The sequence below is a fragment of the Buteo buteo genome, chromosome 21, assembly GCF_964188355.1.
Source record: "Buteo buteo chromosome 21, bButBut1.hap1.1, whole genome shotgun sequence".
Lineage (NCBI taxonomy): Eukaryota > Metazoa > Chordata > Aves > Accipitriformes > Accipitridae > Buteo > Buteo buteo.
Window position 1 is genome coordinate 20,617,909 of NC_134191.1, and position 27,282 is coordinate 20,645,190.

General features: G+C 61.4%; 1 protein-coding gene across 2 annotated transcripts; it reads right to left on the bottom strand.

Moving 5' to 3' along the window:
- Positions 1-355: 355 nt before the first annotated feature.
- On the bottom strand, positions 356-25,637 carry LOC142042876 (semaphorin-3D-like). Of its 2 annotated transcripts, none has more exons than XM_075053427.1 (18): positions 25,525-25,637; positions 12,707-12,908; positions 7,512-7,672; positions 6,697-6,759; positions 6,321-6,440; positions 5,865-5,967; positions 5,272-5,400; positions 4,789-4,934; positions 4,432-4,546; positions 4,197-4,266; positions 3,672-3,816; positions 3,366-3,588; positions 3,158-3,246; positions 2,644-2,685; positions 2,207-2,364; positions 1,918-1,982; positions 1,534-1,664; positions 356-1,446 (listed from the first exon to the last, which is right to left on the bottom strand). In XM_075053427.1, the coding sequence occupies exons 2-18, from the start codon at positions 12,831-12,833 to the stop codon at positions 1,030-1,032; spliced, it is 2,304 nt and encodes a 767-aa protein (XP_074909528.1). In that variant the 5' UTR covers positions 12,834-12,908; positions 25,525-25,637; the 3' UTR covers positions 356-1,029. The 2 variants fall into 2 exon arrangements, with proteins under 2 accessions (XP_074909528.1, XP_074909527.1); XM_075053426.1 differs by having other exon boundaries at positions 4,432-4,549.
- Between the last annotated feature and the right edge of the window lie 1,645 nt (positions 25,638-27,282).

The window sequence follows — 27,282 nt, forward strand, 5'->3', positions numbered from 1 at the left end:
CCCAGCTCGGAGCTGGAGTCTCTGGCAGATCCACAGGAGCCTGAAGGAATCCATCACTGAGTCTCATTTTGGGTTTTCTGTTGGTTTGGGGTTCTTTGTTTTTTTTTCTTTTCTTTTTTACTACCGCCTTAGTTTGTGGCCTGTCTTTTTGTGGTTGGAAAGAGGAGTATCGCTAGCAGGGCGGGTTGGTCGGTTGGCCCCACGCATGATCATGTGCTTCCCTCTTCTCTCTGTCAAACGGGATGTGCTCGCCTGATCTCCCAGAACAGAGACTTTGAACAATTTGTTGTTTATATGATGTATTTATTTTTACTTGTGTTTCATGTCATTTTTTAAAAAAATAATAAATTGTAAGTTGGTATAACTGCCTGTTGTTTCTCTCTCTTTTTTTTGGTAAAATAAATGTCAGAATTTTAAAAAGCGGTGTGGTTTGAAGTGGATCGGAGCTGGGCTGGGCATGGGCATCTCCTCAAACCCCAGGTGCCTCGCTGCCGGAGCCCAGGCTCAGCAAGCGGCCGTGTCCCGCTGCCTCCAGCGGCATTTGGGCTCTGCTGGCACCTCCGCAGCCACCCAGGTGAGCACCGTGCTGCCCGGGCAGCAGCGGGGAGCCTGCCGCTTCCACAAGGGAGAGAGCCTGGGCGCGTGGATGTCCATGGCGGGGCTGGATGCTGCTGGGTGTCAGCGAACCATTTGTGAGAGCTGGCTGTTTCCCTTCTCTATCCTCTGTGCTTATTATTGCTGCTGATAAGGATCGTCATTAAAGGCCGGGGGAAAACAAGGAGAATAAATATTCTGCAGGGCGTAAATAGCTTTGAGTCTCAGAGAGCCGGTGCGGGCTGCATGCCCTCGCCCCGGCGTGGCCCGTGGGGCACACGAAGAGGCGGCGGGGACTGGCAGGGTTTGAGGTAGTAACAGCGAGGCGTTTCTGCGCGGGAAGCTGAGGTGTCTCAGAGCTGATGCCCGCGTGCGAGAAGGGCCCCGGAGAGACCGGGAAGGGAGTCGCGGGCGGCCCCGGCTCCCTCTGCCCCTTCAGAGGGGCTGGGGGTGCCTCCGCACCCGGCCGTTCTTGCTGTCCGGGGATGGGTGCTGCCACTTCTGGTGCCAGGATTTCTGCCGCTGCCTTTCCTGGTGCCGCAGGGCGTTGCAGTAGACATCCAGGCTGGTGCCCGGTGCCCCCAGGGCCCGCGGGAAGCCCTTGTAGCCTGGGTGCAGGTCAATCCGGGGCCGGGGGCTCTGGTGGGTCCCCCCTAGCTCAGCCCCCTTGCTCCGTTTGTAAGGTGGCACCTCCATGGCTTCGTGCCTGATGACGCGGAGGCTGTATCGGGTGAGGGGCCGGGAGAAGGAGCGCTCCACCGCCTGGCACTCGTAGGTGCCCGCGTCCTCCCTCGCCAGCTGGCGGATCAGCAGCCCTTGCTCCAGCACCGAGAAGTGGCCGTTGTTCCTGACCTGGGGCAAAAGCAGAGCACAGTGGGTCCGAGCCACCGGGGACCCGAGCCACCCTTGCGCCTCGTCCCCACCACCCCGTCCCCGTACCTCGCTCAGGCCCGTTTCCTCGCCGTGCCGCACCAGCCACCGGACAGTTGTCTGCGGGGAGCGGGCCAGGCACTCGAGGAAGGTTGAGTTCTTCTCCACCCCAAAAACTAGCTTCTCCGTGGCAGCGGTCCCTGCGTGGGGGACGGGACAGGGGAAGGGGTGAGTACCCTGCGTGGGAGCTGCGTGAAGGGCAGGGAGGGAGGGCGGCATGGGGCATCCAGCACGCGGTGGGTGGCACAGGGTCCGCGGCGGATGATGCTGGTGTAGCCGGTGGGCACTGGTTTCCCAGCACCGTGCCACCCACCCTCCCGGGCATCCCTGGCCCCTGGGCAGAGCCGGTTGCCCGCACTGGGGCTCCTCGGAGGGGCTGGGGCTGGCGCTCACCTTCTGCGGTGTCCTGGCACTGGCTGAGCGGGTCAGACTTCAGCACGTCCTGGCAGCGGGCACGCCTGTGGGAGAGCGGACGGGGGCTGTGGGACCCCTCAGCGGCAGAGCAGCCGGGGAGAAAGGGAGGGTGGGGGGCACCGGGGAGGGCCGGGGCACTGGCCGGCAGAGTGGCAGTAGGGATCTGGGCTGACAGGTAAAGGCTCCAGGGCCGGCAGCGTGCCCTTCCCTGCTCCGAGCACCGTCCCTTTGCAGAGGGACAGCAGGGCTGGCCTGGGCGGACGCTAACCTCTTTTCGGTGAGCAGGTGAGGAGCACAGGTCTTGCTGTCCCAGGTGCAGTAAGGGTCCCTGGCCAGGCAGCAGTCGGTGCAGGTTTTGCCGTAGAGTTCGCAGCGGTACAGGGAGAGCTGGAGCAGCCCGTGGGTGCTGCTCACAAACAGCTCCTGCTGCTCGGGCAAGCAGAACAGCGGCGGTCAGTATAGCCACGGCTGGAGACGGGGGCTAGCGGGGGAACAGAGCTCCCTGCGCCCTGCTGGGATGGGGACGCTGGGTGACAGGGGGAGTGCAGGGCAGAGACCGCCACCCCGCAGGCTGCCCTAGCAGGAGCCCATTCCCTAAATGTGCAAGCCCTGGCGCCAAGGGACCCAGGCAGAGGGGCCGGGGCCAGCTGCCCTCTGTTCCCTGTCCCTTGGCTGCTTTAGGAAGAAGCAGGAGGGAGGACTCACCCTCTTCGGTGATAACTTCATGTCCAGGATGGGAGAAGGCACCTGGCGGGGAAGGAGATGGTGCTGCAGATTTGTCAGACCCTCCGGGGTGCCCCAGCCTGCCAGTGGGGCTGGGACCCCGGGGTGGCAGGGCGCTGGTCCCATGTCCCTGGTCCCAGCTCCACGCAAGCTGCCTGGGCTGGCCCTGCTCGGTGTGGGCAGCCCTGCCTGGCAGCCGTGCTTTCAAACCCGGGCTCAGCCCTCCCATTTTAGTTTGGGCTCTGGTGTGTCACCCCCATCCCTCCTAGGGACTGGATGGGGAGCTGGGAGATGACTTGGCTGGGGTCCGGCTGGCTCCCCTCCGTGCTACCAGCATCGCCTGCCGGTCAGGGCGGGTGGGAGCCCCCAGCAGTGGGGCGAGGGACCTCCTCGATAGAGGACAGCCACTTGAGGCAGGATCTTGCAGGGAGGATGCCACGGGGCGAGGGGAGGCTGCGTGGTCCAGCCGCCGCGGTCCAGCCCCGGCTTCCCGTACCTTCGTGACGCTGATCTCCTCCAGGCTGATCACCTCGGTGCCACGGCTCGCCCCACCGGCCAGCCCCACCTTCAGGATTTTACCTTCATCTGTGAGGGCAGCAGGAGAAGGAGCTGTCAGGGCTAGGAGCCACCCGACCAGCAGGACCAGCGTGCCATACAGGCTGCCCTGCGGTGACAGCGGCCCCAGAGCCGGGGTGAGCTCCCACCTGTGCCTAGGAAGAGCACGTCGTAGTGCCGGCTCTCCGTCTCCAGCCTGTGCACCAGCAGCCGCCGCAGCCGGTAAGGTACGTTGACCCTCGCCAGGACGGGCTGGCGGCCCTGCGGGTATACAGGCTCCCACATCAGCTGGTGGGCGCGCATGAAGCTGATCACCTCGTCGGGGAAGTCCTTGGTGGACTGCAGGAGGGGGTCGTACGTCTCGCTGGGGCACTGCGTGGCAACACGGCGGGGGCTGCATTAGGGTCGGGACAGCCTGTCGCGCCTCCCCCCCACCCTGCTCCCCAGCCCCTTACCGTGCCGGGACGGGGATAGGGGACGCGGCCCTTGTATTCTACCCAGCGGTAGTCGAATCCCTCCTTGTGCGCAAAGGGCCCGCTGAAGGCAGCTCTCACGGCAGCCATGGAGTAGACGCAGACAGCGGAGCCGCTGAAGACGCCACTGCGGGGGGAGCGCGGGACTGTCAGCGTCCCTGCTGCTCCGCGGGGACCAGGCGTATGCGTGCCCTCGCCCCTGAGCCCACGCTGTCCCCCGTCAGCCCCAGAGTTGGGCACGGCACCCGGGAGGCGACAAGAATCCCTTTGGCACAGCCAGTCCAGCCTGGGGGACCACTGGCTGTGCCGACGCCAAATCCGGTGGGTTGGCAGACGGGCTGGTGAACCGGCAGCAGGGAAAGCAGTGAAACGGCTGGTGGCCGTTCCTCCGCCAGCTGGGTGCTGGTCCCGTCCTTCTCCCTCCCAGGGCTCCCCGTGGGGCAGCACTGGTGAGGGGCTGGGGGGGCTGGACTGCCTTATGCAAAGGCGAGCCAGAGCCCTGCTCACCTGGAGACTGTGAAGAGGCCGAAGATGAGGGGGTTCTGGGGGTCCCGGGTGCGCAGGAGGAAAACATCCTCTACAAAGAGAGGGGTGGAGGTGAGGCACCCAGGAGCTGGAGTGCCAGTCCGGGGGATGCAGGCGGGCATCCTCCATGCCATGCCCCGCTCCCTGGGCCATACTGGAAGGGGCAGCTGTGGCGGAACAGCGTTGCTCCCAGCTGCAGACCGGGCTGTGCACTCACCGAGCTGGTCGAAGTGGGTCTCGGTGCCCTGGGGCCCAGGGATGGAGCACACCAGGCGGGCCTTGAGGAACGTGCTCCAGCGGTTGATGAGGCTGCGCTTCCCTCCGACGTCATTCTGCTGGGCACCAACAGCCGGGCTCAGTCCAGCCTCTCCGAGCCTCCCCCACCGCCGCGTGGCCCTCCGTCCCCACAGCAGGACGTCCCCCCAGCCCTGAGCCCTCTGCTCTGTGGTAGGTGTGCGGTGACACCCTCACGTCCTGCTGTTGGCACCTGCTCGGGATGCCCCTTGGCCCAGGGGAGGTAAAAACCCACGTGGTGGGACACCCGGCCATGGCGTGCTGGCCTTTGGTGACCGACCTTGCAGACCCGGGCCACCCTGGCGTGGATGTGCCGCCTCTCCCACTGCCCGGCTTCCATGGCCGTCTCACGGAAGAAGATGTAGACCTTGTCGTCGTGCGGGTTGTAGGTATCAGGGATGGCGTAGGCGCCGACAAACGCAGGCTCTGCAGGGGAAAGGAGCGGCAGGACGTGGTGCCGTGCCCTGATCCGACCCTGTTGTACTGCCCTGGACAGCCCTTGGGAGCAGCGTGAGAGGCTGAGGGTACGCGGGGTGCCCCATGGAGACCCTGCTACCCGGAAGGCAGAGCCGCATTCCTGGCGCTCAGGCTGCAGAGTGCGTGCTGGAGCGCGGGTCCCACCAGAGGCTTCATCAGTGCTTCCCCCCAGAGAGGAGAAGGGGGCCAGACCACTGAGCTCCGGACCCAGCGCCGGCCCCAGCCTCTCCCCAGCAGGCAGGAGACCCCCCCCCGCCTCGTGCCCCACAGATCCCCCCGCTCCTACCGTGTAGCCAGTGGTCCTGGTTCTGCTCCGTCCGGATGTAGCTCTGCTCGGCCCCATGGACCCAGGTCCGGAAAAAGGCAGCGCTGCTGCCCATGAAGTCACTGGAGGTGCCCGAATAGAGCTCCCCGTCTGCTGGGTCAGAGGGGGCATCGCTGGGTTGGGGTCCCACCGCTGGAGGTACCCTGGCAGGACTCCCCTGCATCCTCGGCGGGTCAGGGAGGGTGGAAGGGGCACAGCCTGGCTGGCAGCCTCCTCCAGACCCGTGACCCAGCAGGGCTTCTAGCCCCCAACCTGCCCAGCCCTTCCACAGCGCCGGTACGAGGCAGGCAGGCAGGTGACACCGCACACCCCCCTGTGTGTGCCGCTCCATCTACACCCTACAGTCGCGATTCTGTGCAGGAACCGCGAGGTCGGGGTGAGCCGGGGCAGGACCAGGCTCTGCGGGATGGCTCCTCTCACTCGCACCAGCTCGGGCACCAGCGCAGGACCGCAGCGGAGCTGTGGCGCAGGCGCCGCTGCCATTGCCTCCCAGCGCAGACCATTCCCAGCGCTCCCACCTTCCAGCATCACCTCTGCTCCCCGCTCCCTCTTACCAACGAGGAGTCCCGTGAAGGGTTCATGGGGGCTGTAGGGGCACCGTCCTCGTCCCGATTCCAAGGAGTGGGTCACCAACCGCATGGGGGGAGCCCCGGGACCCTGCCAGAGCCAAAGGGGAGATGTCAGCCCTGGGGGAGGCTCGAAACAAGCTGGGCATGTGGAGAAGAGTGGGAAGGAAGCTGGTGCGCTCAGCTCTGCAACGAGTGGGTCCCTCGAGGGGGCTGCCAGCACCGGGTCCTGTCCCCATGGGGCACCCTGGCACTGCCAAGCCAGGGCTGCTTCTCGCCACGTACAGCAAAGCCACGCAAGTATCAGGGACTGCACCAGGCTGGCCGGCCACCCTCCGCGGGCTCCCTCTCCCACCCCCAGTCACTGAGGAGGAGGACGGGGACATGCTGGGGGTGTCTTGGACCTTCTGCAATGGGGATGTGGCCGGCTAGGGTGTCCCTCACCTTCCCCCTGGCTCCCAGCTGGATGAAGGCACAGACGGGTTGGTAGGAGCCGGTCCCGCAGGCGAACACGTGGCTCCTGTTGAAGGGCTGGAGGAGGCGGACGAAGTTGGCACACTCGGTCTGCTCAAGGGAAGATGTTTGTTAGTGGTCTGAGCCCAGGCCTGGGCACTTGTGCCCAGCCCCATGGTGTGTCTGCTTGAGATGCAGGAGCCGGGCCAGATCCTCCCCTGGCAGCTAGTAAGCTGAGCTTAACTCTGGCTGGCTCAACACCCTTGTCTCAGGCAGACCCCACGCTCCCTTTCGGGGTGATGTGGGTGTTTAACATCCATGGCAAACCACAAAAGGCCGTGAGCCGGGGGCTGCCAGCCCCGCTTACCTCCACGTTCTTCCCCGCCAGCTGGCAGTGTTCAACCTGCTCCCTGGAGGCTGGCCAGAAAATCTGCAACACAGAGACCCTGCCAATGCAACCCCTGCTTTCCTTCACCTGCCTGGGTAAGCTGGCTCCCACGGGCACCGGTGGGAACGGGCTCAGTCAAAAGGTGCCGCCAGGCACAGGCGCATGGTAAGGACACGGGGCTGCTCTGCGATGGGTCTGACACCCCCTTTGGTCCCCAGGGCCCGGCCAAGCTTGGCAGGCAGCCTGCCAAGTAGGCTCGGAGCGAATCTGGCGTGGGGACATAGCCTGGGTGGGCCACGGCACACCCAGTCGGTGGGCAGGCTCTCCTGGATCCCAGCCCGTGGGAACGCCAGGCTGCGGCACTTTAATGGGCTTTCCTTTTGTTGGGCTTGAACTGCGCACCCCGCCAGCAGGATGTCTTGGGATGACATTAGCGGACTCGCTGCTGGAGTTGTTTTAGCTCTTGCAGCAGCAGCAAGGACTAGGTGTGATAGCAGGGCTCCGGGCACTGCCCTTCCACCCATGCCCGGGGTCCACCCAGGTCTCCTCTCCTGGCCAAGCTGCCCTGTCCCTCCCCAGCATTGGCCTGTCCCAGTGGGGCTCAACACCGCCAGGGACGGGTTGACCCCACTGATTGAGACATCCTGGTGCAAACGTGTTCCCGGTGACGTTAGAGCAGTCCATCCCGGAGCACATCCACCTCCACGCCCCAGCACTGGAACGAGGAGCGGCTCCCAGGGAGGAAGAGCCCAGCCTGGCCAGGGTCACGCTCACAGCCTCCTCCCAGCACTGACCTTCTCGGGCTCTCTGCTGGGATGGTCCAGGTGGAGCAGGAAGATGTGGTTTTTTGCTCCCACCATCAGCCAGGCCCTGTCTTCATCCACCAAGAGGGCTTGGAAATCCAGCCCGTCCCCAGAGGCCAGCAACAGGCGAGAGCTGTTAGATTTCAGCAGATCTGAGGAGCACAAGGTGGGAGAAAGGGAAAGCCATCCGTGAGGGACATAACAAGCAGCCAGAGGCCCCACGCTCCCCCTCTCTGGGACAGCTCTGCCTGCCCACCCCTGCCCCAAGGGAACGCAACTTCCCCGCCACTGCCTTAGCAGAAAAAACACCACCCTCCGTGCCCCAAAGCTCATCACGAAGCCTCCTCCCATGAGCCTACCTGGAGTAAACAGTGAGTGACTTCTACAGAGAGGAAAACTACCCTGACCTTGCCCTGGGCTGGGCCGGTTTGCAGGGCACGGAGCAGGACAGCGGTCCAGCCTGAGGAGCCCAGCCTGCCTTTCAGAGGAGCCCTTGGAGCTCCAAAGCCTCTGCACCCCGAAACCGTGGGGAGAGGGCTGAGAACAGGGGAGACTTACTTGCTTGCTGTAACTCCTGCATGTTTTCCCCAGGCTTCAGATCAAGAGAGTTTATATAAAAATATTTTGGCTATTTGGTGAGGCAAAGCATCCCTCCAAGGGAAGGTTGTATGGTAAGACAGCCGGGTCTGGACACCTCTCCTCTGCCCACCCCCAAGCCACTTACTCTGTGAAGTGTCTGTTGGGTGCTGGGCTTTGCCCCATGCCCTCAGAGAGGCGGATGGGTGCAGCGGGACAGAGAGATGGATGGCCCGTCCCTGGCCTAAGGACCTTGTACGGGAAGTCCCGAGCTGTGCCCCGGGTACCACTCTGACCCTGCATCCACCACCCCACATTTCCCCCACTATGTCCTGAGACAGCCTAAACCCAGCATTAGACCGGCTCAGGGTTTTTAAGAGCACCCCTTCAGCACTGCTGGAGGGAAGAGCCACCTTGCCGAGGGGGAAGGTTTGCCATGGACCTGGTGTGCTCCGTGGGGACTGGAGACAGGGCAGCGGGAAAGGCTTTGCTGTTCAGGCTGTAGCTCCTGTGCAGAAGCCCGGGGGCGGCTAGCGTGGCCCCTCTGGCACGGTTGCAGACACGTGGGTGTGCGAGAGGGACAATAAGCTCTTGTCTCTTGGCTAACCACTCCTGAAACAACATCTCCGGGGCCCGCATCGGTCCGTGACGTGCAGCGCCAGGTTTCGGGGCTGGCTGGCGGGGCGAGCATCCCCCAGCATGGCAGGAGCGGCTGCTGCACCAGACGCAGGATCACAGCAGCTGCCACCCCAGCGAGCGCCTGCTCCAGGGATCAAGGCAGGGGAGACCGGCACCGAGGCGGGCCTTAGAGCTGCCAGAGATCATAACACATTGCTTTCCTCTTCAGAAGTGGCGGGATCCGGCTAGGGATAGGCTGAAGGCTGGCTATGCTGCTCTTGGCTTTGGTGCTGCGCAGGGAAAGGTGCAAAACCAGGGCCATGGGAAGGGGAGATGGAGATGGGCTGCTGCTGGATGGGTACTGGAGGGAGGTGGAGTGCGGCTGGAAATGCAGGGCGATCTGTAAGACCCAGGCTGAGAAATTACCCAAAATCACGTGGATTGAAGCAGCGTGTCAGGAACTGAGGGAGGGAAGCTGTCAGGGGGAGCCGGTGCTGGCCGGGTGGACGGGAGCACGGGCGGACGTGCGGCCCCGGGCGCAGGTGGGGTGTACGTGGGCATGGGCACGGCTCCGTTCAAAGGGGACCGGCTGACCCAGGAGGTTGCGTCTCTCTTCCTTCCACCCTATTTCCAGGGCAGAGGGGAAGCGGGGCCAGTGCCTGCGAGCTGGAAATGCCACTGACGTCGCTCATCCCTGTGGGGGAAGGACCTGCCGGGCCACAGGCAACAGGCAGGGGTCCCTGCCCGGATCCACGCCACCGCAGCCAGGCTGGCTCCCAGCTAGCGTTTCCTTCTCCCCTTCCTCTGGGGTCAGAGCTCCAGTTACTGCGGGACACAAATCCTCCTCTGCCAGGAGCCTCTCCCCGCCGTGTCAGGGAGCTCCTGGCCTTCCTCTCGCTCCCACAAGAATTGTGCGCGGCCCCACTTCACTCCCCCGTACCCTCGGGTGCCCAAGGGCTCTCCTCTGGGTGCTGTGGGTATGGGGGAGCAGATTTCCAAGCCATTTCCCACCAGCTGAATGGGATTAACAGCTGAATTCCTGTCCCTGCCCGCGGGCCACTGTCACCGCTGGGTCCCCAGCAGGGCGCTGCGCATCGCCCACCCTCCTGTGTCTGCCAGCGCTAACCTGGGACCTGCCTGACCCGGGGGGAAATGTCAGGCAGGGCGCTGGTTGGGGTGGGAGGGAAGGTCAGTGTTCATCTGGTGTAATTAAGCGGAGCGGGGACAAGGTTGGTCCCAGGGAACGTCAGCTGCTGGTCACCCTGTGAACTGCCCCAGCCCCGTCCGAGGACAAGGTTGGGCGGGACGATGGAGGAGCCCTCTCTGCTGCTGCGATAGTACGTGGGAGGACCCAGGAAGGACTCGCTGCCCTGCGCTTGCCCCATGAGACCCCTGGAAGGGTTAATGACTGCGAGGGTCCCAGCCTGACTCTGTGGTGCGGTTCTGCTCCCTCACCAAGGGAACACGGAGCGCTGTGGACCCAGACCCTCCACGCAGGAAGCTGCCGCGCACACATCAGCCTCTTCTTGCCCTCAAGTCCAGCTATACCCACAAGGCATTCCATCCAAACCCCGGCCCTCGAGGCAGGGAACCAGGCGGTCTCCGCAGCAGCTGCGCGGTGGCTAAACCGATGGGTGAGCCCAGAGAAACATCCTCTCCTTTGTGTTCATTATCTCCCAAGGCCACGGTGTTTTTCTTTATTGTCAGGACCACCGTAACCGCCTTGTCCCATCCATCATCTCCGCCTGCCGCTTAGCTGCAGCATCCTCAGTGCAGGGCGACCCTGGGCTTCCTGGGGTCAGAGCCCGGCTGTGCCGGAGGGCTCTCCTCTCCCCTTCCCCCAGCCATCAGTCGGAGCAGACGATGGAGGAGATCCCTGAAGCCCAAGGGAAGCTCGGCGCTAAATCAGGCTTCAGCCCCTCACTGCCGCTGGCTGATGAGAGAGGTGCCAGCGCGGCTTTTGGTGCCGATAACCAGAGACCCACCAGCCTGCCGCGCTCCCGAGCACTTGCTGCACGGTGGTGGCTTCTGGGTCCTGCCCGGCTGGGCTGGCTGCGGATCAAAGGCTGGCAGAAGACCCATTTGCCAACTTCTAGCTGTGCCTGCCCTGGATTATTACAGTAAGAGGAGCTGGGAGGCGTGCTGCGGTTTCGCTCCGTAGCTGCACTGCTGTACGGCCTCAGAAAACAGAGAGGTTCAGCTCCGGGCAGCGTCAGGGCTGACCCAGCCTGACCCAGCTTACCCGGAGGCTGCCTCTTGCGTGGCCGTGATTGCCAGCGTGCTATTATAAATCTCCTCCTCGCCTCCTGGGCAGGGTGGGAGCCGCTGCTGTTGTTCCTGGCCCCGTGCCCCATGCCCCATCCTTCCTTCGCTCTCCCAGCCTTCGGTGCTGTCATTTCCTTCTGGCGAGCCTGCTTGCATCTTCTCCCCCCCACACCCCGCCAAGGGCTCTGCCTGCCTCCCCCGTGCTGGGATCTGAGGGCAAGGCTGATCTCATAGACGGACTCTCAAAGGCTCCTTTTCTTTTTTCTTTTTTTTTTTTTTTTTCCTAGGGGTTTTTAAACCTCAACTTCTCAAGGCATTGTGTCCTTGAACCTGCCTTGCGCTGTCCGTGAGTCACATCCCCTGCCATTGTTTGCATTGTCCTTGAGCCCTCCTGATGCTGGGAGCTTCCTCTTCTGCCTCTGCCCAAGACTTGAGGGCTTTTGGCATGTCTGGCCCCAGCACATGGTGGGTCTTTGAAGTCAGCAGTCCCTCCGAGCTCCTGCTGCCCCAGCAGCCCTGCTCTGCCTCCGCCGGCTCCAAGGAAAGGCAGACCCTGCACCGTGTTTCCGAGCTGGGCTGTCAGCGGGGCCATCTCCCCGCAGGGATATCCCGCGTCCCTGAGAGGTCCAGCCCTCTCCAGGCACAAGCCGGGGGCATCTTCCACCTTGCTGGCTGTCCCTGCCCAGAGAGCAGCTTCTCGGGGTGATGGAGCAGGCCAAGGGGCTGGCCCCAGAGCTTTGAGTGGAATGCCCACGGAAAAGCTGCACTGCCACCTCACAGGTGTGCAGAGCGGCTGGCTGAGCCCTGCCGACTGCCACGGCCAGGCCAGCACCGGGGACGTGCCGAGCTGCCTGTCCTTCAAAGCAACTTGCTCTTTTTCATATAGGAGAAGCTGAAATCAGGTGAATTGGCCAAGTCTGTGCTGCAGGTCCGTGGCAGGGTGACCAGCTGCCAGGCTAGCAGGGCTCTGCTCAAACTGCTCCGGTCATTCCCCTGCAGAGACCCTTTCCCTGGAGATTCCCTTTCTGCACTTCTCTGCTGGACTGCGTACCGGCTACCTGTCAGTCTGCTCTTATTGCATCTTCAGGTCACCGAAAGCAGGCCCCACTTTGCGTCAGGCACAAGAAGAGCAAACTGTGCCTCCCCTGAAGAGCTCATAATCTAAACAGACAAGACAGATGGGGGGGGGGGGGGAAGGCTGAAGCACAGCAGGGAAATGATCTGCGCGGTGGATCAGTCTCTCCTCGGCAGGAAAGGAGGGGTAAAGGCAGAAGGGCTGAGCTGGGACACGACCGTGATGGTGGGAGGCAGGGGAAGGGGCCAGCAGCACTGCCTGGGGCCCAGTGTCCCCATCGCACTGAGAGCGTGAAGACAGGGGACATTCCCCTGCGGCTGCCCAGGTCAGCTCCAGCCCAGGACACACCGTAAGATGCCCAGAGCGAGTCTGAGCAGGAGGAGATGTCCCTTCTGGTCCCAGTGTTGTGCTGGACCGGGGCAGGGCGTTCCCTGCTCAGCCCCCTTCTCCGACGCCAGCATCCTCAGGGGCTGTGTTTGAAGCTGCATCCCTGAAACATCCCGAGGGCCCAACGTGTGGAGACGTCGCGGCCACAACCGCGGGGCCACCGCCTGCCTCCCCCGAGCCCTGGCCACCCCCTTCGCTCCCTGCCTGCCCACGCTGTCCCAGCCCACCCGAGCAAGGTGCAGATCCCAAGAAAATCCACCCTTACCTTTGTAGGCGAGGCGAAGGCGCGGGGCGTGCTGCTTCCATGCCTGGCTGCTGCCCGGCTGCTGCAGGAGGAGGAAGAGGAGGAGAAGCGCGGCGAGGGGCAGCCCGCGGCCGGGGGCAGCCTGCATTCTGGCAGCGGAGAGGGGGGCAGCTCACCCTCACAGCACCATGGTCCGGCGCCGCGATGCCACCTCCGCCGCCAGCTGCAAGCAGAAAAGGGGGAAGGCTGTACCGCAGCGGGGCTGCGTGCGGGTCGGGACCCCCGTCCCGCCGGCCCCTGGCTGGGGAGGGTGCTTGAGGGAGGGCGAGTGACAGCTCGGTAGGTCTGCAGGCAGCTCGTCCCCCAGAAGACGTCAGGCCAGCTGCCTGACAAGAGAGGAGCCACCAAGAGCAAGTGGCCAGCCCCCCGCGCACCCACGCTACTGCTGCAAAACGAGCTGGGGCTGCTGTGCAGCCTGCTGCGGGGGGGGGACGACACGGCCGCGGCGAGCTCCGTGTGCTGGGCCAAGGGCACAGGCTGGGGGGGGACCCCAGGCGCACGCTGGGGACCCCGCAGCACCCGCCGCGAGAGCCTCGTCAGCGTTTATCTGAGCGGAGCACCTGGGGGCTGGCAGGGGGCTGGGGCTCGCGCCTCCCCGGGGAGCACGGGCTCGCAGGGAGACAAGGCTTGTCTTGAGGAGCTCACGCAGCCCGAACCGGCCGGGCTGGGAGGGAAAGCGGGGGGCCCAAGGAGGTGGGCGTCTCGCTGGCTGGGCTGTCCTCGCAGCCTCAGCAGTCATCGACGGTCCTGGGAGGGGGTGAGGAGGATTTCTGAATATCTATCTCCATTGCTGTGAGCCGCCCTGGTCCCCGCTGGGACACTCTGCGCCCTTCGCCTCTGGGAGCTGGCGGAGCAGCGGGTGCTCCCAGGGCCAGTTTGGGTACTGGGAAAGGGAGCTGCGGCTGGGAGACCTGCGCACCCGGGAGCTCCAGTGCGTTTCATGCCCAGGGACTTCCAAAGACCAGCTATTACAGCCTGCTAGGGGAGGTGTGCGGGGTGATGCCAGCATGCCCATGGCGTGTGGTACTCAGGAGCGCTTGGATTTGAGCATCCTGGAGGTGACCGATGGGAGGAAAGAGGCGAGGAGTGCTTGGGGAGTAGTACACCCTCCAACAGGCCCTCAGAGCTTGGGCATCCTCTGCTAAATATCTGCTCAGACCCCAGTGCTTGGCCAGAGCCTGGTGAGGGATCCCTAATGTTCATCGTACCTCAGCCTGGGGTTAAGTCTTGTCCCTTTTACTCAAGGGGGAATTCATGCTTTGGAGCACTGTCCATAAATGCCACTCTTGTGATCCCTTCAGCATCAGCTGCGGCTGTGTGTGTACGTGATACATCACTCTGGCCGGCAGCTCTGCAAATTGCCTGGTCATCGCAGACCTCTCCAAGGCCACCAGCATCCCTTGCCTCCGGGACGCTGCAGGCTGGAAGGACTCTCTTACATTTGCACCCCCTCAGAGGCGTACAGGGTTTCACAGCCTCGTCCGCCAGCTCCCACACCTCCCGCGGGGAGCGGGGCTGGCCTGCCAGCTCTCAGCAATTAATTCAGGCAATTTAGATGCTTTTTCCCTGCTTATAAATGTCCCGGTCCCTAAATGGCAGCTCTGACTAACTCCCCCTCTTGCTGCATATTAAGTTCTTCCAGTCCCACGGCTGAAAGATTTAAAATGAGCTTTCTGGCTCATTCCTGGCCAGAAGCTCTTGGCGGAAGGAGCAGGGGATTTCTGCCATCCCGGCGAAGGGCTGTAGGAAGGATGGTGCAGCCAAGCCTTTCCAACTGCCTTGGTCTCTGCCTTCCACAAGAAGGAGCACTCGGCTCTGCTTAGGGAGGAGGTTTCGGGCTTGCGGAGTTGGGGTTTCTCTCCTCCTGGCAGACGGAGAGCAGGCAGGAGCCCGCGGCCGGGCTGGGGTGCAGCCCCTCGGCACAGCTTCTCTCCTGCCCCTTCCCTGCCCTCGCTCCTGCCTTGCTCTCGCTCTGGCCAGCATGACTTGCTCCTGCTCCGGAGCCTTTCCCAGTCTCAGGAGACTTGGCACCACCCCGGGACCTGGATGTGACCCTGAGGTGGCGGCTGTGCCATTTTCTGTCTCTCTTTGGTTTGGGGCTGCTTTCTCAACCCATCTACTCCTTCCCTGGGCAGACTTTTTGACAGGCCAACCACTGCCTAGGGGAAAAAAACCAGCAAACGTGATGGGTTTACCTTGGTTTAAATGGCTCATTGCTTGTCACATTGATTGTGGAGAGGTAGGAACCCCATCAGCCACACTGGGGACCCGCTAACAGGCAGTCCTGCCCTCGCTTCCCCCACAAACACCTTCCCAGCAGGCAGAGACGAGGAACAGCTTTCCTGCGGATACTCCAGCAATTTCAGCTCTTCCCCGCACTCAGCCATCTGCAGCGGAGTCTCACAGACCTGTCCTGCTGACTCGTGGCCATGCCCTGAGCGAGCCCTGCTATCCTGGGGGTCATCGCAAGGACGTGCCTGGGATTTGACAGGGATATTTTATTTTTTTTTCTTTGCCAATATGCATTCGGTTGCTGGAGGACTCGGGAAAACACTGGCTTCTAATTGCAGCTTTCCATAAATGGAGCAGGGTCTGTGCTAGGCTTAGGTTTGGGCTAAGCCAGCCCTGGGAGGAACATTTCACGACCCGGAGCTCCAGGGGATGCCAGGGTGGGTTGGGATTCTGCGGATGGCAGCCAGGGCACCGCTCCTGCCTCCAGGACACGCTCATGCATGGCTGCAGGGTGAGCTTTAGGGATGCTTTGCATGCCTGCAGCAGGGGCGGTGGGGCAGGCGTGCACGCTCCCATGTACGGCTTGGTTATACCAGGACTTCGCCGCCTCGGCCTGGGGATGCCGAAGGCAAGTTTGATGGTGGCAGGAGCCGCAGCCACACGCAGGAGGCATGCAGAGCCCTGGCAGAGCTGAATGCAGGGTCAGAAAAGGCGAGGGTCTTGCTGGAGGGGCTTGCAGTGGACAAGGAAAGAAAAAACTTTTGGAGGATAACCTCCAGTAAGAAAGGTTCCCCTATATATCATGCCTTCAACAAGACTTTGGGGCTCCCCCTCATCATGCCCAGGCAGCAGTGAGGGACTCGGCACGTCCGTCTCCTGACGCACAGCTAAAATCCCAGTGGCAGCTCCCGACCCGGCTGTGCCCGCAGCCCCTGGTGCAGGGGCATCCCTCTCTGTGCCAGTCGGAGCGGGGACACCGGGGGAAACACGCGGCAGGGTCACGTCCCCTGCCTGTAAACCTCTTCCCAAATCTGCCTGGAGGTGAAGAGCTCGGCAGAGGCAGAGTTTACACTGAGAGGGTGTCTAGAGGATGGAAACAAGCTGCGGATGATGAATCCAGGGTTAAATTAAACACGCCCGACAGCTTTAAATAATCAACTGTCCGGAGCTGCAACTATTTCTATCTCAGTTTGGAGAGGGAAGTGCTGATGAGGGCAGGCTGCTGGGCGAGGGGATGTCTGGGGGGGGTTAAGATTTCATACTCTGGGCACCATGGGGCCAGAGCGGGAGGACGGGGGTGCTTGCAGCCCTGTTTCGGGGGAGCTGGCAGTCACCAGGAGTGCCTTGGCGTAGGCGGCACTGGTGGTTACAGCGTGATGCCGGGCTGACTTTGTGCCCAGCAGTCCACCAGTTGCCCTGGTCCCAGCAGTCACCCTATGCCCTCCTCTCCTCCCCTTCCACGGGTGACCTGCAGGATTAAGGCTCTGGGCTGTCATCTAGAGTCACCGTTTCACGGCATGGCGCTGAATTTTTCCTTTGGAGACAAAAAGTCCCCTGAAAGGTCTTGCCAGAGACTGAGCAGCACAGGGAAAAGACAAATCCCTCCTGTTTGAGACATGCGGGTATGGGAGGGAGCTGTTTATCCGTGAAAGCACCAATTTCCTCCCGACAATGCCTATTTGCTGCGATGCCGCAAATAGTGTAAACCAGCCCAAATTTCAGAGGGGGGAAGGGCCCCGGCAGTGGATTTACCAGGCCACAGATTGTCTCCCGAGAGGGAAGAGCACGCGGGACTCGAGCTCCCCGGTGATCCCGCGGCACTAACAGCAGCCCCGCGTGCTGCCTCCCTGCCCGGCGCAGCCCGCCATGTGCTCCGCCGCTTCCACAGGCCCCGATTGTGTCCCGGCTAATCCCCACACACCATTTGCAGCCTAGTGCCTTCTTCGGTTACACCGCGGGGCCGGCGGGGCCGTGGGCAGGAGGTGAAATGGTGGCCCCCAGCAGCTGGGGGACCTCAAGGGAAAGGAGCAAGGGGGGGAGGAGAGGGGCTGCGCTCCGGTGTCGGCACTCAGCCGCAGTGACCCTCCCCACCGGGGGACAGACACGCTGGGCTAGACCTCACCGTGAGAGGGAATAGCCTCCGGGAGCTGAGACCCCTCTCCATGGGGCTGGCGCTGCCCAAGGGTCCCAAGCCCTGGCTCCCAGACCCCAGCCCCACGCTCTTGAGACTGTCCTGCCTCCCCCCCTGCCCCGCAGAAGCCCTGGGTGCCGGTGGTCCCCTCTCTGCCTGGGGCGGCAGGTACCCCTCTGCCAGTCTGGGAGACTGGGAGAAAGGAGTCTCACCCCGGCAAAGAAACCGGGGGGGCGAAGCCAGGCAAGGAGGTCCAGCAGGCAGGACTGCCGTGCCCTGCCGTCAGGGAGTCTCCTCCTCTCCCACGGCTCAACCCGGGTGCCCGTCCCCGCACGGGCATCTGCAGCTTAGCCGGGTGCACGCCGCGCGGTCTGCGCCGTGCAAACGCGGGGCCACCCGTGCAAGGAGCGTGCACGGCTGGAGGTGTTGGGCGCGTGCCTGGGTGTGCACCCCTGCCTGTGGCTGTCCCTCTTCCTAAAGCGCTGCCTGTCCCCCTTCCTGCCCACGCAGGCACAGAAACCCTCCCTGCTCGCCCCAGGGCTTTGGTTGCTCCTCTGCATCCCGCAGGATGATGGATGCCCCGGCAGCTGCAGGGAGAGACAGCTGTCGTCCTTCTCCAGCCGGGAGGACAAAGCCGCTGGGGTGGGCCCTCAGCTCCCTCCCTGCCTTCCTCCAGAGCTGCCTGGCCAGGGCAGGACCAGCGCCGGGAATGCCTGCAGCGGTGAGCTGCTCGTGGGACGGGGACGGCGGCACGGGATGCTCCTGCGGCACGACACGCGTTGGGACCACGAAAGCCAGCGCCAGAGCTCAAGCGGCACCGGGGTGTCCCGGTGTGCCCCGTGCAATGGCAGGGTTTCAATGAACCCCTCGGTAACGCAGGTCACACATGTCCGTGCAGAGCTGCAAAGATCAAGGAGGAGCAGATTTCTGAGGGTTTGAAAGGAGGAATTGGTCAATAGCAGAGCAAGGCTGAGGTTGCTCAGGCTTCGCCCGCATTTCTCTTCCAGGCTGGCCAGCGGGCTCCCTTCCAGCTGGGACATCTCCTACGCTCCCGCCTCCTGAGATTAAAGCCCACAATCACAAGTAGCCCCAGATCACCCTTCCTTGCCAACCACCACTGCCGAAGGGTGCCGAGCACCGCGAGCATGGAAGAATGAGTCCCAGCTGCTGCTGGCACACCGTGGCCCTTCGGCCGGGCTGCGCTCGCTCCGTGCCATCGGCACGTCACCCCTGCCAGGCAGGGGGGGTCCTCGCTAACGGGTACCAGGCGATAAGGTCGATGGAGCAGGGACAGCTCTGTGGTCTGGGTGGTATCAGGGGGACTTCACTGCCTGTGGTGACACTTCAGAGCATGAGCGCTTTTCCCCCTTTTTTACTTCTTACGTGTGCTGATGTGCAAACATTCCTGGTCCCCGAGACCTGGCATGTCACATTAAGCACATGCCAGCTGTGCCGCTGCACAAGCACGGACATTACGTAGCCTCTGCAGCTGGTTTTTCTCCTCTCCTGTCACACGGACAAAGCAGTGTCCATCCCGGGCTGTGAACCCACCCGTCACTGCTGCCCCGGACCCCGGCAGAGTCCCCCTGTCTCTGCCTTTCTGTGCAGACAGGAGTTTTCTCTCTGCTTGGGGCCGTGGTAGGTGGGAGCCAAGCTCAGCTCCTTATCTTTGGCGGGGGGGGGGTAAACCTTTAGGTTTGGAAAGGCAAATAGGGCACCTTCTCTAACAGTGTTCTCCTCCCTGAAGTTTCAGTAGCTTAAGGCACGCTCCAGTTGGGACCACATCCTCTAAAAGCAAATGGGGAATTACCAAGCCCAAGGCTGGCCAGGTTATTAATAACTGTTTATGAAAGGATAAGGAGCTGGCTTCACTTATCCTCCTGCTAAACCCTTTCTCGGGGGGCCGCTGCCTCAGCCCCTACCTTTCCCTTCCTACCAAGGGAGAGAGGTGAAGCCTGCTCTGGCTTGGATCTCAGGTGTTGGGCTGGGAAGGTGGCCCAGCAGCCGGGCTTGTCTCACTGCACCGTCACAGGCATGGTGATGGGCTGGATTGGCCCGTGTTCTGAGGCAGCAGGTCCCGCGGGGCTTTTTGGTGTTCCTGAACCTGCTGCTTGAGCCAAGTAGTGCCAGTTGAGTAACCTCCACCATTCCTGCCTTTAATTCACCCCAAGGGCATCCAGCACCAGGGAGGTAGCGAGTCCAATGTGCAGAGAAAGCCGGATGGAGACGCAGCGCACTTGCACCTTGCAAGTCTCTTCCCACCTAAAATGCTGCCAGAATACAGGCAGCTTCCAGTGCCACCGAACGGTTGTGTCTGGGCATATACACCTTGGGGAAAACCTGGGCAGGCAGGGACTTCTTGGGACTCTGCACACCCTCTGGCGCTCTCCTTGCCATACCAGTGCCGCATTTCCCCACCTCCGTTCACGGCTTTCGTGTCTGCGTCCCCAGCACAGAGCAGCGCTAAGGTCCTGCTGCCAAGCCCCAGCTCAGGCAAGCGCCCGCGGGATGCTGCCCAGGCCAGGGCTCCCAGAGCAGGGTAGCTGGCAGCAGTGCAGAGCCAAATTCGGAGGAAAAAGGCTGGGGTCCTCCCCAGACAAAGCAGAGGGTCAGGGAGGTGGGTCATGCACGGAGCAATCCCGTCTCAAGCTGGGCAGCAGCCGTACAGCTCATCTCAGCCCAGTCAGGGTTGACTTCGCGTATTAAACTCCAGATTAACTTGGTGTATTAAACCCTGGATTGACTTGGCATATTAAACTCCCAACCTGCCTCCTAATGCAATTGAGAAGCTTAAAATTCTTTCACGTTTGGGAAGGGGCTTGCCACTCTCTGATGTTGTGTTAGAGAAAAAGTACCCAAATAAGGTAGCGAAGAGGCTCTGTGCTGCCCGCTCTGCTGCCAGGCCAGCTCCCCAAAGCCTCAGGGGTCCCCAGAGGCAGCGCCGCATTCCTCAGAGCCATTTATACCACGATGCCGCCCGCCGGCTGAAACCCACCCTTGTCACCTGTCCGCCACATGGCCTGACATTCAAACCAGCCCTCGGCAGGCTCGGGGAGCTCTGCCTCGCTCAGGACCTGTTTTCTGGGCTTCAGACTTTCCAGGCTGGGTCTGCGTGAATCACGCACGTGCTAAAACCTGGCAGGGGCTCCAAGGCCAGGAGTCAGCGTGGACTCTAGCCAGGGACGGGTTTGCTAATGCTTCTCGCCCCAGGCTGGCTGAAAAGCCTCTGCTGGGGAGAGGGGCTGGGTGACACCCAGGGTTTTCATACAGAACTTGCCAGCTCTGGGTCACCAGCTCAAACCTGGGCAGGCTCAGCCATCACCTAGTGTCATGGGCTGCTGGAAAAGAAGTGGTGGGCTTGGTCAGGGTCCTGGCGGGCACGTACCGACATCCTAGGGAGCCTCTCCGAAGTATCCCAGCGAAGAGCCAAGGGCTGGAGACAGCTCCGTCCCCAGGCAGATCTCACGAGAGAACCAGCCCTGGGGAGCGCAGCAGCATCCCTGCTGCCTGGGCAGGCAGGCTGCAGTCTTTTCCAGCACCCCCAAGCCAGACCATCTCGCTACTTTAAGCTGCCAAGGCATTCTTCAGCAAACCTGCACAATTTGTAACACGCGTTTTACTTCATTCACAGCGGGATTGTTGCTTCCCACCTCCAGGACTATTGGGCGGGGATGCTCAGCACCTCTGGGAGAGCTGTTGGCTTTGCTGCGTTTCCCCAGCTCTGATCCCAGGGCCATTCCAGGTGGGAGCTGGCTGTGAAGCACCTGCTCCGCTGCTCAGCGACCCGGCCCGGCCGCTTTGCCATTGCCAGCCAGCGACACGGCTCGCGGTCACGCTCCCGGGGCCTCTCGCTGTGCCAGCCGGGGCCGCCCGCCTCCCCCGACCCTTGAAAGCTCTGGAGTGTTTTCTTTTCATCAACAGGAGCCCTGCTCTCTGCTCTCCCCGGCCCGCTGCGCTAATTGGAACAGGCTGGACAGGCGTGGGGGGCTTTGCCGGAGAAAGTATTTTAATGAGGATGGAGGGTGCCTGTACTGTTATCTGCTTCTTCTCAGAGTCTCTTGGCTGGGCTCCTCGGTAATTACAGCCTGGATCGCCGGGGAAGCTCTCCGGCTCGCGAGGCTCGGACCCCTGCAGAGCACCACGCTCCCGCAGCCTCCTCAGCCGGCCGCCCTTTGCTCCGGCACGCTGCTCGGGAGGAAAGGGGACGCAGCTTCGCCCGGCCGCGAGCTCCCGAGGGGCTGAGCGACCTCGCCGTCCCCAGCCCAGCAGCTCTGTTGCGGCAAAAAAAAAGGGAGCTGCCCGGAGCAAGGCTGCGACTTCTGCGCAGGGTATTTCTTAGGATCAGCGGCCGGCAGAGAGGCCGCAGATGGACGCGGGGCCGTTCGCCCCAGCTGGCTGCTCGTTCGTTCTTCCCCAGGAGACGCCAGGTCAGCTCCAGGCTGAGCTGAAGATGAAGGCACATCTGTCAGGGGTTGGGGCAGGTCAGTCGCTGGGCGGCTGCCGGAGCTTTTGTGCGAGGGGAACCAGGGCGACCGCTGGCAGCGGCACGCTCTGAGGCAGACAGCTCTGCTCCTTGCAAGCGTTTAACCGGCAAGCCGAAACAGAGATAACCCAGCCCAGCGCACGGTCACAAGTGGAGGCACCTCCTCGCGGCACGGCTCCCTGGGCCAGCATCCCCAGCTGGCCAGCGCAGCCCAGAAGCAACCACCACCGCGCACCATCCCCAGGGCACAGCCCTCCTGTCCAACCCCAATTTCACGCGAAGGCCTCTCAGTCCTCCGTGTACTCATCCGCACAGCGTCCAGCCATGGAAGGCCACCGTGGCTGTCGTTATTCCAGTGTGGAGCTGAGGCACAGATGGACTAAGTGTCCTGCCCACGGCCAAACGGGAACCGTGGCAGGGCAGGGATTGACCCCGCGTGTCCCATCTTCCTCCAAACAGCAGTTCATCCTCCTGCAGCACAAACCGGCTCAACGCTAAGCCTGACTCTACCACCGCCCGTGCACAAGATAGCGTCAACCTCCAACACATGGTGGCAGAGCTGTCACCACCTGCCTGGTGGGAACACACACCGTGGGAAGACCAGCTCTTCTCTCAGTGGACAATGGACAGATTGAAACTGAAAGCTTTTTTTTTTGCCTTTTTTTTTTTTTCCTCCACACTACAAAGTGCTCAGGCCAAATTAGCTGACATCAGTTTTCCTCCTGGAAAACGGGGAAATAAACCTGAACTCGACAGTGGGAGAAGCAGAGTGGTTCCTGCGCACAATAAATGGCAGCTCGCCAGCGCGCGAGACAAGAACAATAACCCCACACGGTCGTGTGCTTGTGAACGGCATTGTTTTAGGGAAACCATATCCTGGGCAGGCTCCCAAGTCAACTGGGGCTGACGTTGGTGACAATTGTGCTCCGTGCCATGCCATCCCGCTGGCGGAGCCGGGTTGTGCCGGCCCGGAGCGCGTGCGTGGCGTGCCTGCAGGCACAGCGGAGCCGGGGGTGGATTGGGGGGTATGTGGGGTCGCCGAGCGTGGAGATGGCAGAGCCCAAATACCCTACAGTGCTCACATCGGGGAATAATAAAGGCTTATGTCTGCCGGGAATATGGAGTGCTCTCTCCCAGGTACCACAAAATCACTGTCATTCCTTGGCATCTAGCCACAAGTAGATGCTGGATTATTATGGCTGTGATTTGGGATAATCTAGTCTTCAGGCAGGCAGAATGACTCGGTCCCCTGCGCTGTGAGCCCAGCTCTGCAACCTTACGCTGGTCATTTTGCCACTCTATGCTTCAGTTTCCCCAGGCAAAAAGAGTCAGAGAAGGTACAGCCGGCTCCTGTGAGCAGGGCAGAAGCGAGAAGTAGGTGAGGAGGCGATGGGTGGCTCGCAGGGGCCAGGGAGGACCAAAGCTGGAGCCCCGGTGCAGAACAGGTAACGCTGGTTTTGCCCTCTTTCCCACTGCAGCCTGTCCTTTGCAGCAGCTCCCGGCCACCCCGAGCAGGGTGGAGCGGGATCTCTGGAGCAGACCTCCTCCCAGAGGAGAGCTCCTCAGAGAGGGCAGGTGAGGCTGGGGGTGGCCCCCATTCCCCATCCAAAAGCCATCGCCAGCTGCCCCCAGGGCCAGGGGGTTACTCAGCTGACTGATGTCTAGGTCTTTGCTTTCAACACCAGGTTCGTAACTGCGTGAGCGAGTGCCTGTAAAGACCCGATTACCCCATGCTCTCGAAGCCGCCTCTTGCTGTAATCCCAGCTGGAGTGGGGATAGACCAAACTTGGAGGAAGAGGCAGCTCCGAGAGTCCAGGAGCCAAGGCTTACAATAAATCTTCATCCTTGCTGTAAACAGCCCCCGAGAGGGTGTCACAGGAGCACAGCAGAGAGCGAGGCAGCCAGAAACCCTCACCGGCGAGAACATCTGCCAGTCCTGCTGGCTCAAGGGCTTGGTTTGCCAAAGAGCATCGTTAGCAGCGAGTCCTGCTGAGGACCCCGGGCTTGGCTCCCGCTCCCTCTGCTTGAGCTCAGCGCTGCTTGGCAGCCCCATGGCCTGGCATCGCCTCTTACCTAGCCAGCCGAGACGGCTCAGAGCGTGGCACCCCCTCCGTGGCCTCCATGCACAAGCACATTGGTATTTGGGAGAACAACTTGTATCCTTGGGGGTTTCCTGTTTAAATCTCAACCTAAGGAACCAGAGCAAACGATCCCTGTCTTGCATCCTTGTGGAATTTGGTGAGATTAGATTAGGGATGAATTCTTCCCATATTTCTTATAGAGCTGATATCTCTACCCTGGCTTTCAGATTGACTTCCCCATCCCCGGCTCATAAATCGCAAGGGTGTCTGTGTCTCTGTCGTTTCCAATACCGTTAACTCTGCAGGAGAAATCTATACGTTACAGCAACCCATCATGTCAAGTCAGTGACCCGTCGGGGCTGCCAGACCCCCCCTCCATTTGAAGGCTGTGCGAGGCCCAGCCGGAGGAAAGCTGGGACACGCTCCACTTGGCAAAGAGAAAGCTCCCCGCGGCTTGCGCGCGGGTCGCGTGGCCGGCATGTGTGCAGGATAGCTGCAATTCTGCGACCAAATCTCCTAGAGCAGCGCTTTCCCCTCTTCCCTTGGGCACGAGGCTGCATCAAAAACCGCTGGTTTCCAGCTTAGCAGAAATTTCATGCCAGCGCTCAGCGGCCAGATTTACGCAGTGATTCCTTATGAGCAATAAATTGCCTAACTAAACATAGCCGTGGCAGCAACCTGAGGCTTACCGAAGCCCAGCTACCCCCTGCCCGTGAGGTGCCTCCTGATGATTTCCAGTGGACAGTGCATCCCTGGACAGGGCTGCCGCGTACTTCCAGGAGCCGTAATTCATGCCAGAGATGGTCTTATATTGAGGATAGGAAGAAATAACCCTCTTTGTCTTAATTTCATTTTGTCAAGTGCTTTGTTATTTGTTTCCAGACATAAATAAACATGGAGTCTTCTCCCTCCCGCCCTCACCCTGAGTATCACAACTCCATCGCACTGAAACATCCACCCATCGCTTTCAAGACGCTCGAGGCGTGTGAGGCTCCTGACTCCCAGCCACCCGTCCCCGGGCTCTGCAATGCTTCCAGGCAGAAGGATCATTAGTTAAACAACTCCTTTGGAGAGCACCCGGCATTTCTCAGGCTCTGTTTCTTTTCTGCCTGCTATATTGTATGTCCCGAGGTTTCTGAGAGCGGAGGCATTGCAGAGAGGGAGTTGAAGAAGTACGATTTCCCTGTCCCGACAGATTTCACGCAGCGCGAGCAGGGGACAATTCCCCCCACGGAGGCTCTTTTTTCTCCTCGGACCAAGGCTGTCACAACCGCTTGGAGGCAAATGATTGATTTTTATTTGGGGGGTGGGGGAAATTCAACAAAGCTGTCTTTGAGCAGTGGAAAAGTCCCCAGCATGGGCTAGGCATTTAGTGACAATCTGTCCAATATGGGATTTAGGGCTGTTAAACCTTAGCAGCAAAGCAGAGCATCGAAGTCAAGGAGCCCCAGAAAAGCAGCTCTGGAGACAGAGAGCTTTACCGTAGCAATAAAACCTCCTGGAATCCAAGTTAAGGTATTAATAGATACAACCATAAAAGATTATTACCACAAACTTTTCACTGCATGCTATGGCAAACTGAGCGGCAGAATAAGCTCTGCTCTCTCCGTAGGAGCCGGGAAAAGACGAGTCGCTCGTGAGCTGCTCCGCACCCAGCTATAAAACGCAACGAAGCGGACCATAAACCCAGACAAGTTTACGGCGGGTCAGACCTGGTTCGGCCGCCCGGGCTGAGCTGCTCCCCCTGGGAACCCTCACCCCGTCAGCTCTCCCGGGGAGAGAAACAAGGCGGCCCAGTCCAAGCTGGGCTGCCAAGCTTACGAACGATTAAAACCATCTCTCCGCTACTCACCGGCCAAGGAGCCCGCGGGATCTCAGCGCCGATGAGCCCACCCTGCTGCCGGCCCGGGAACCTCCAGTTCGTTTGCCCCCAGCGAACCCAAAGCACCTGGAAGCTGCAGGGAGGAGCCGGGGGGGGTGGAATGGCAGCCGGGGGCAGCCCCTTCATTCATAAAACCAGCCCAGGCTGCTGGAAAACCCTCCGTCCCGTCGCTGCCGGTGTGCTCGGCCCGGGATCCGCGAGCAGCAATTGCCATCTAGCGGTAAACGCGTTTATTTGGCCGGGGGTTGCGAGCCTTGCATGAAGTCATAGGAAAGTATTCGGCTTTTTCCCCGGAATATTTCATTCCTGCGACTCAAGGCACACCTAATGGGGGTGGGATAGTAATGCAGCCCATCGGGCGCATCGCTCTTTTTTTGGTTTGGTTTGGTTTGGGTTTTTTTCCCCTTGTAAATTGGGAACCTGAAATGCAGCGGGGTGGATGGGGACCGGAGGCACGCAGGCGCCGGCCCACTACTGTCTGGCAGGGGGGATTTTGAAAGGAAAGCTCTGGTTCACAAATGACTCAAGAGTGGAATGTTTCGGAAAGGGAAATCTGGGAGGATTTGGGCTCCGATGGCTGCGCACCAGCACGGCGCAGTGGGAGCGGACCCGTGCCTCCAAGGACCCAATGTATGTACTACACATTTACAAGGGTTTGGGTTTTTTTACTCCAGACAAACTCTGGGCTGATGCTGTAGCCTGAACGCCCATCAGTGGCTGGGGAGCATGAGGTGCATTCCTGGAGCGCATTTGATTTGGTTTCATCTGAACGGAATCCAGCTGACGCGCTCCCAAGCCTGAGCTCTCCAGAACTGCTCCAGGACACAATCCAAAGTGCAGTAAAGTGGGGAAAGTCGGGAGATCGGTTTCAGAAGTGCACCCCTGAGCCAAATTAATGCGCTGAAGCAGGCACACCCCAACGGGGCTTTGGAGAAAAGGGACTTTGCTGCCTAACCCCCCTACACCCGCAGAGCTGCGTGGCCCCTCTCCTAAGCCCCAGCAATAGGAAGGACCCAAGAGAACTGCCCAAGATCCCAATGGGGCCAGGGAGGGTGTTGGGGCCCTGGGGGCACTAACTGGCCTCATCTGGACACCCACCCACCCACCCACTTGCTGCCTGCTAGGCTGGGGTCTCCATTTCAGCCCAGGCCTGGGCCATGAGCCCCCTCCCGAGTTGTACTGCAGGTAGGTCTGTGCTGCATCCAGACTGCTCTCCTGGATGGATTTTGGGCTGAGGTAGGCAGCCCCATCTCCTAGATGGACCCTGGACCAATGGTAGAGGCAGCTTTGTCACCAGCTTGTTGGTGGGACCTGTCACTACCAGCGCGCTGGTCCCGCTCGGTGGGTGAGGGGACACCGCCTGCGCTGGGGGGACCCTGCTCTTGCCGCTCCTTCCTTGATGGGAATCCAAACCACCCCAACACAGGCACTCCAGCTCCGCCGACTGAGCCTCTCCTTGCCTCCAGATCAAGCCCAGCATGATGCAATGTGAGGTCACACAGTACGTAGGCAGAGAGGCGTCCTGCGGCACGGGAGCCGCTCACCGGGGCTGCCTGCCACAGCGCTGTTTGTAAGGTGATGACTGGAGGTGGCTCCAGGGGGTGAGCTTCAAGCTGTTATCCAGCTCCCTGCCGTTTCTGGACCAGCCCATCCTTCCAGTGTGCGTGGGATGGGGACTCTGTCCCCCGGGGGTGTGATGCTTTCATTCCCCAGCTTCCTTGCGGCACG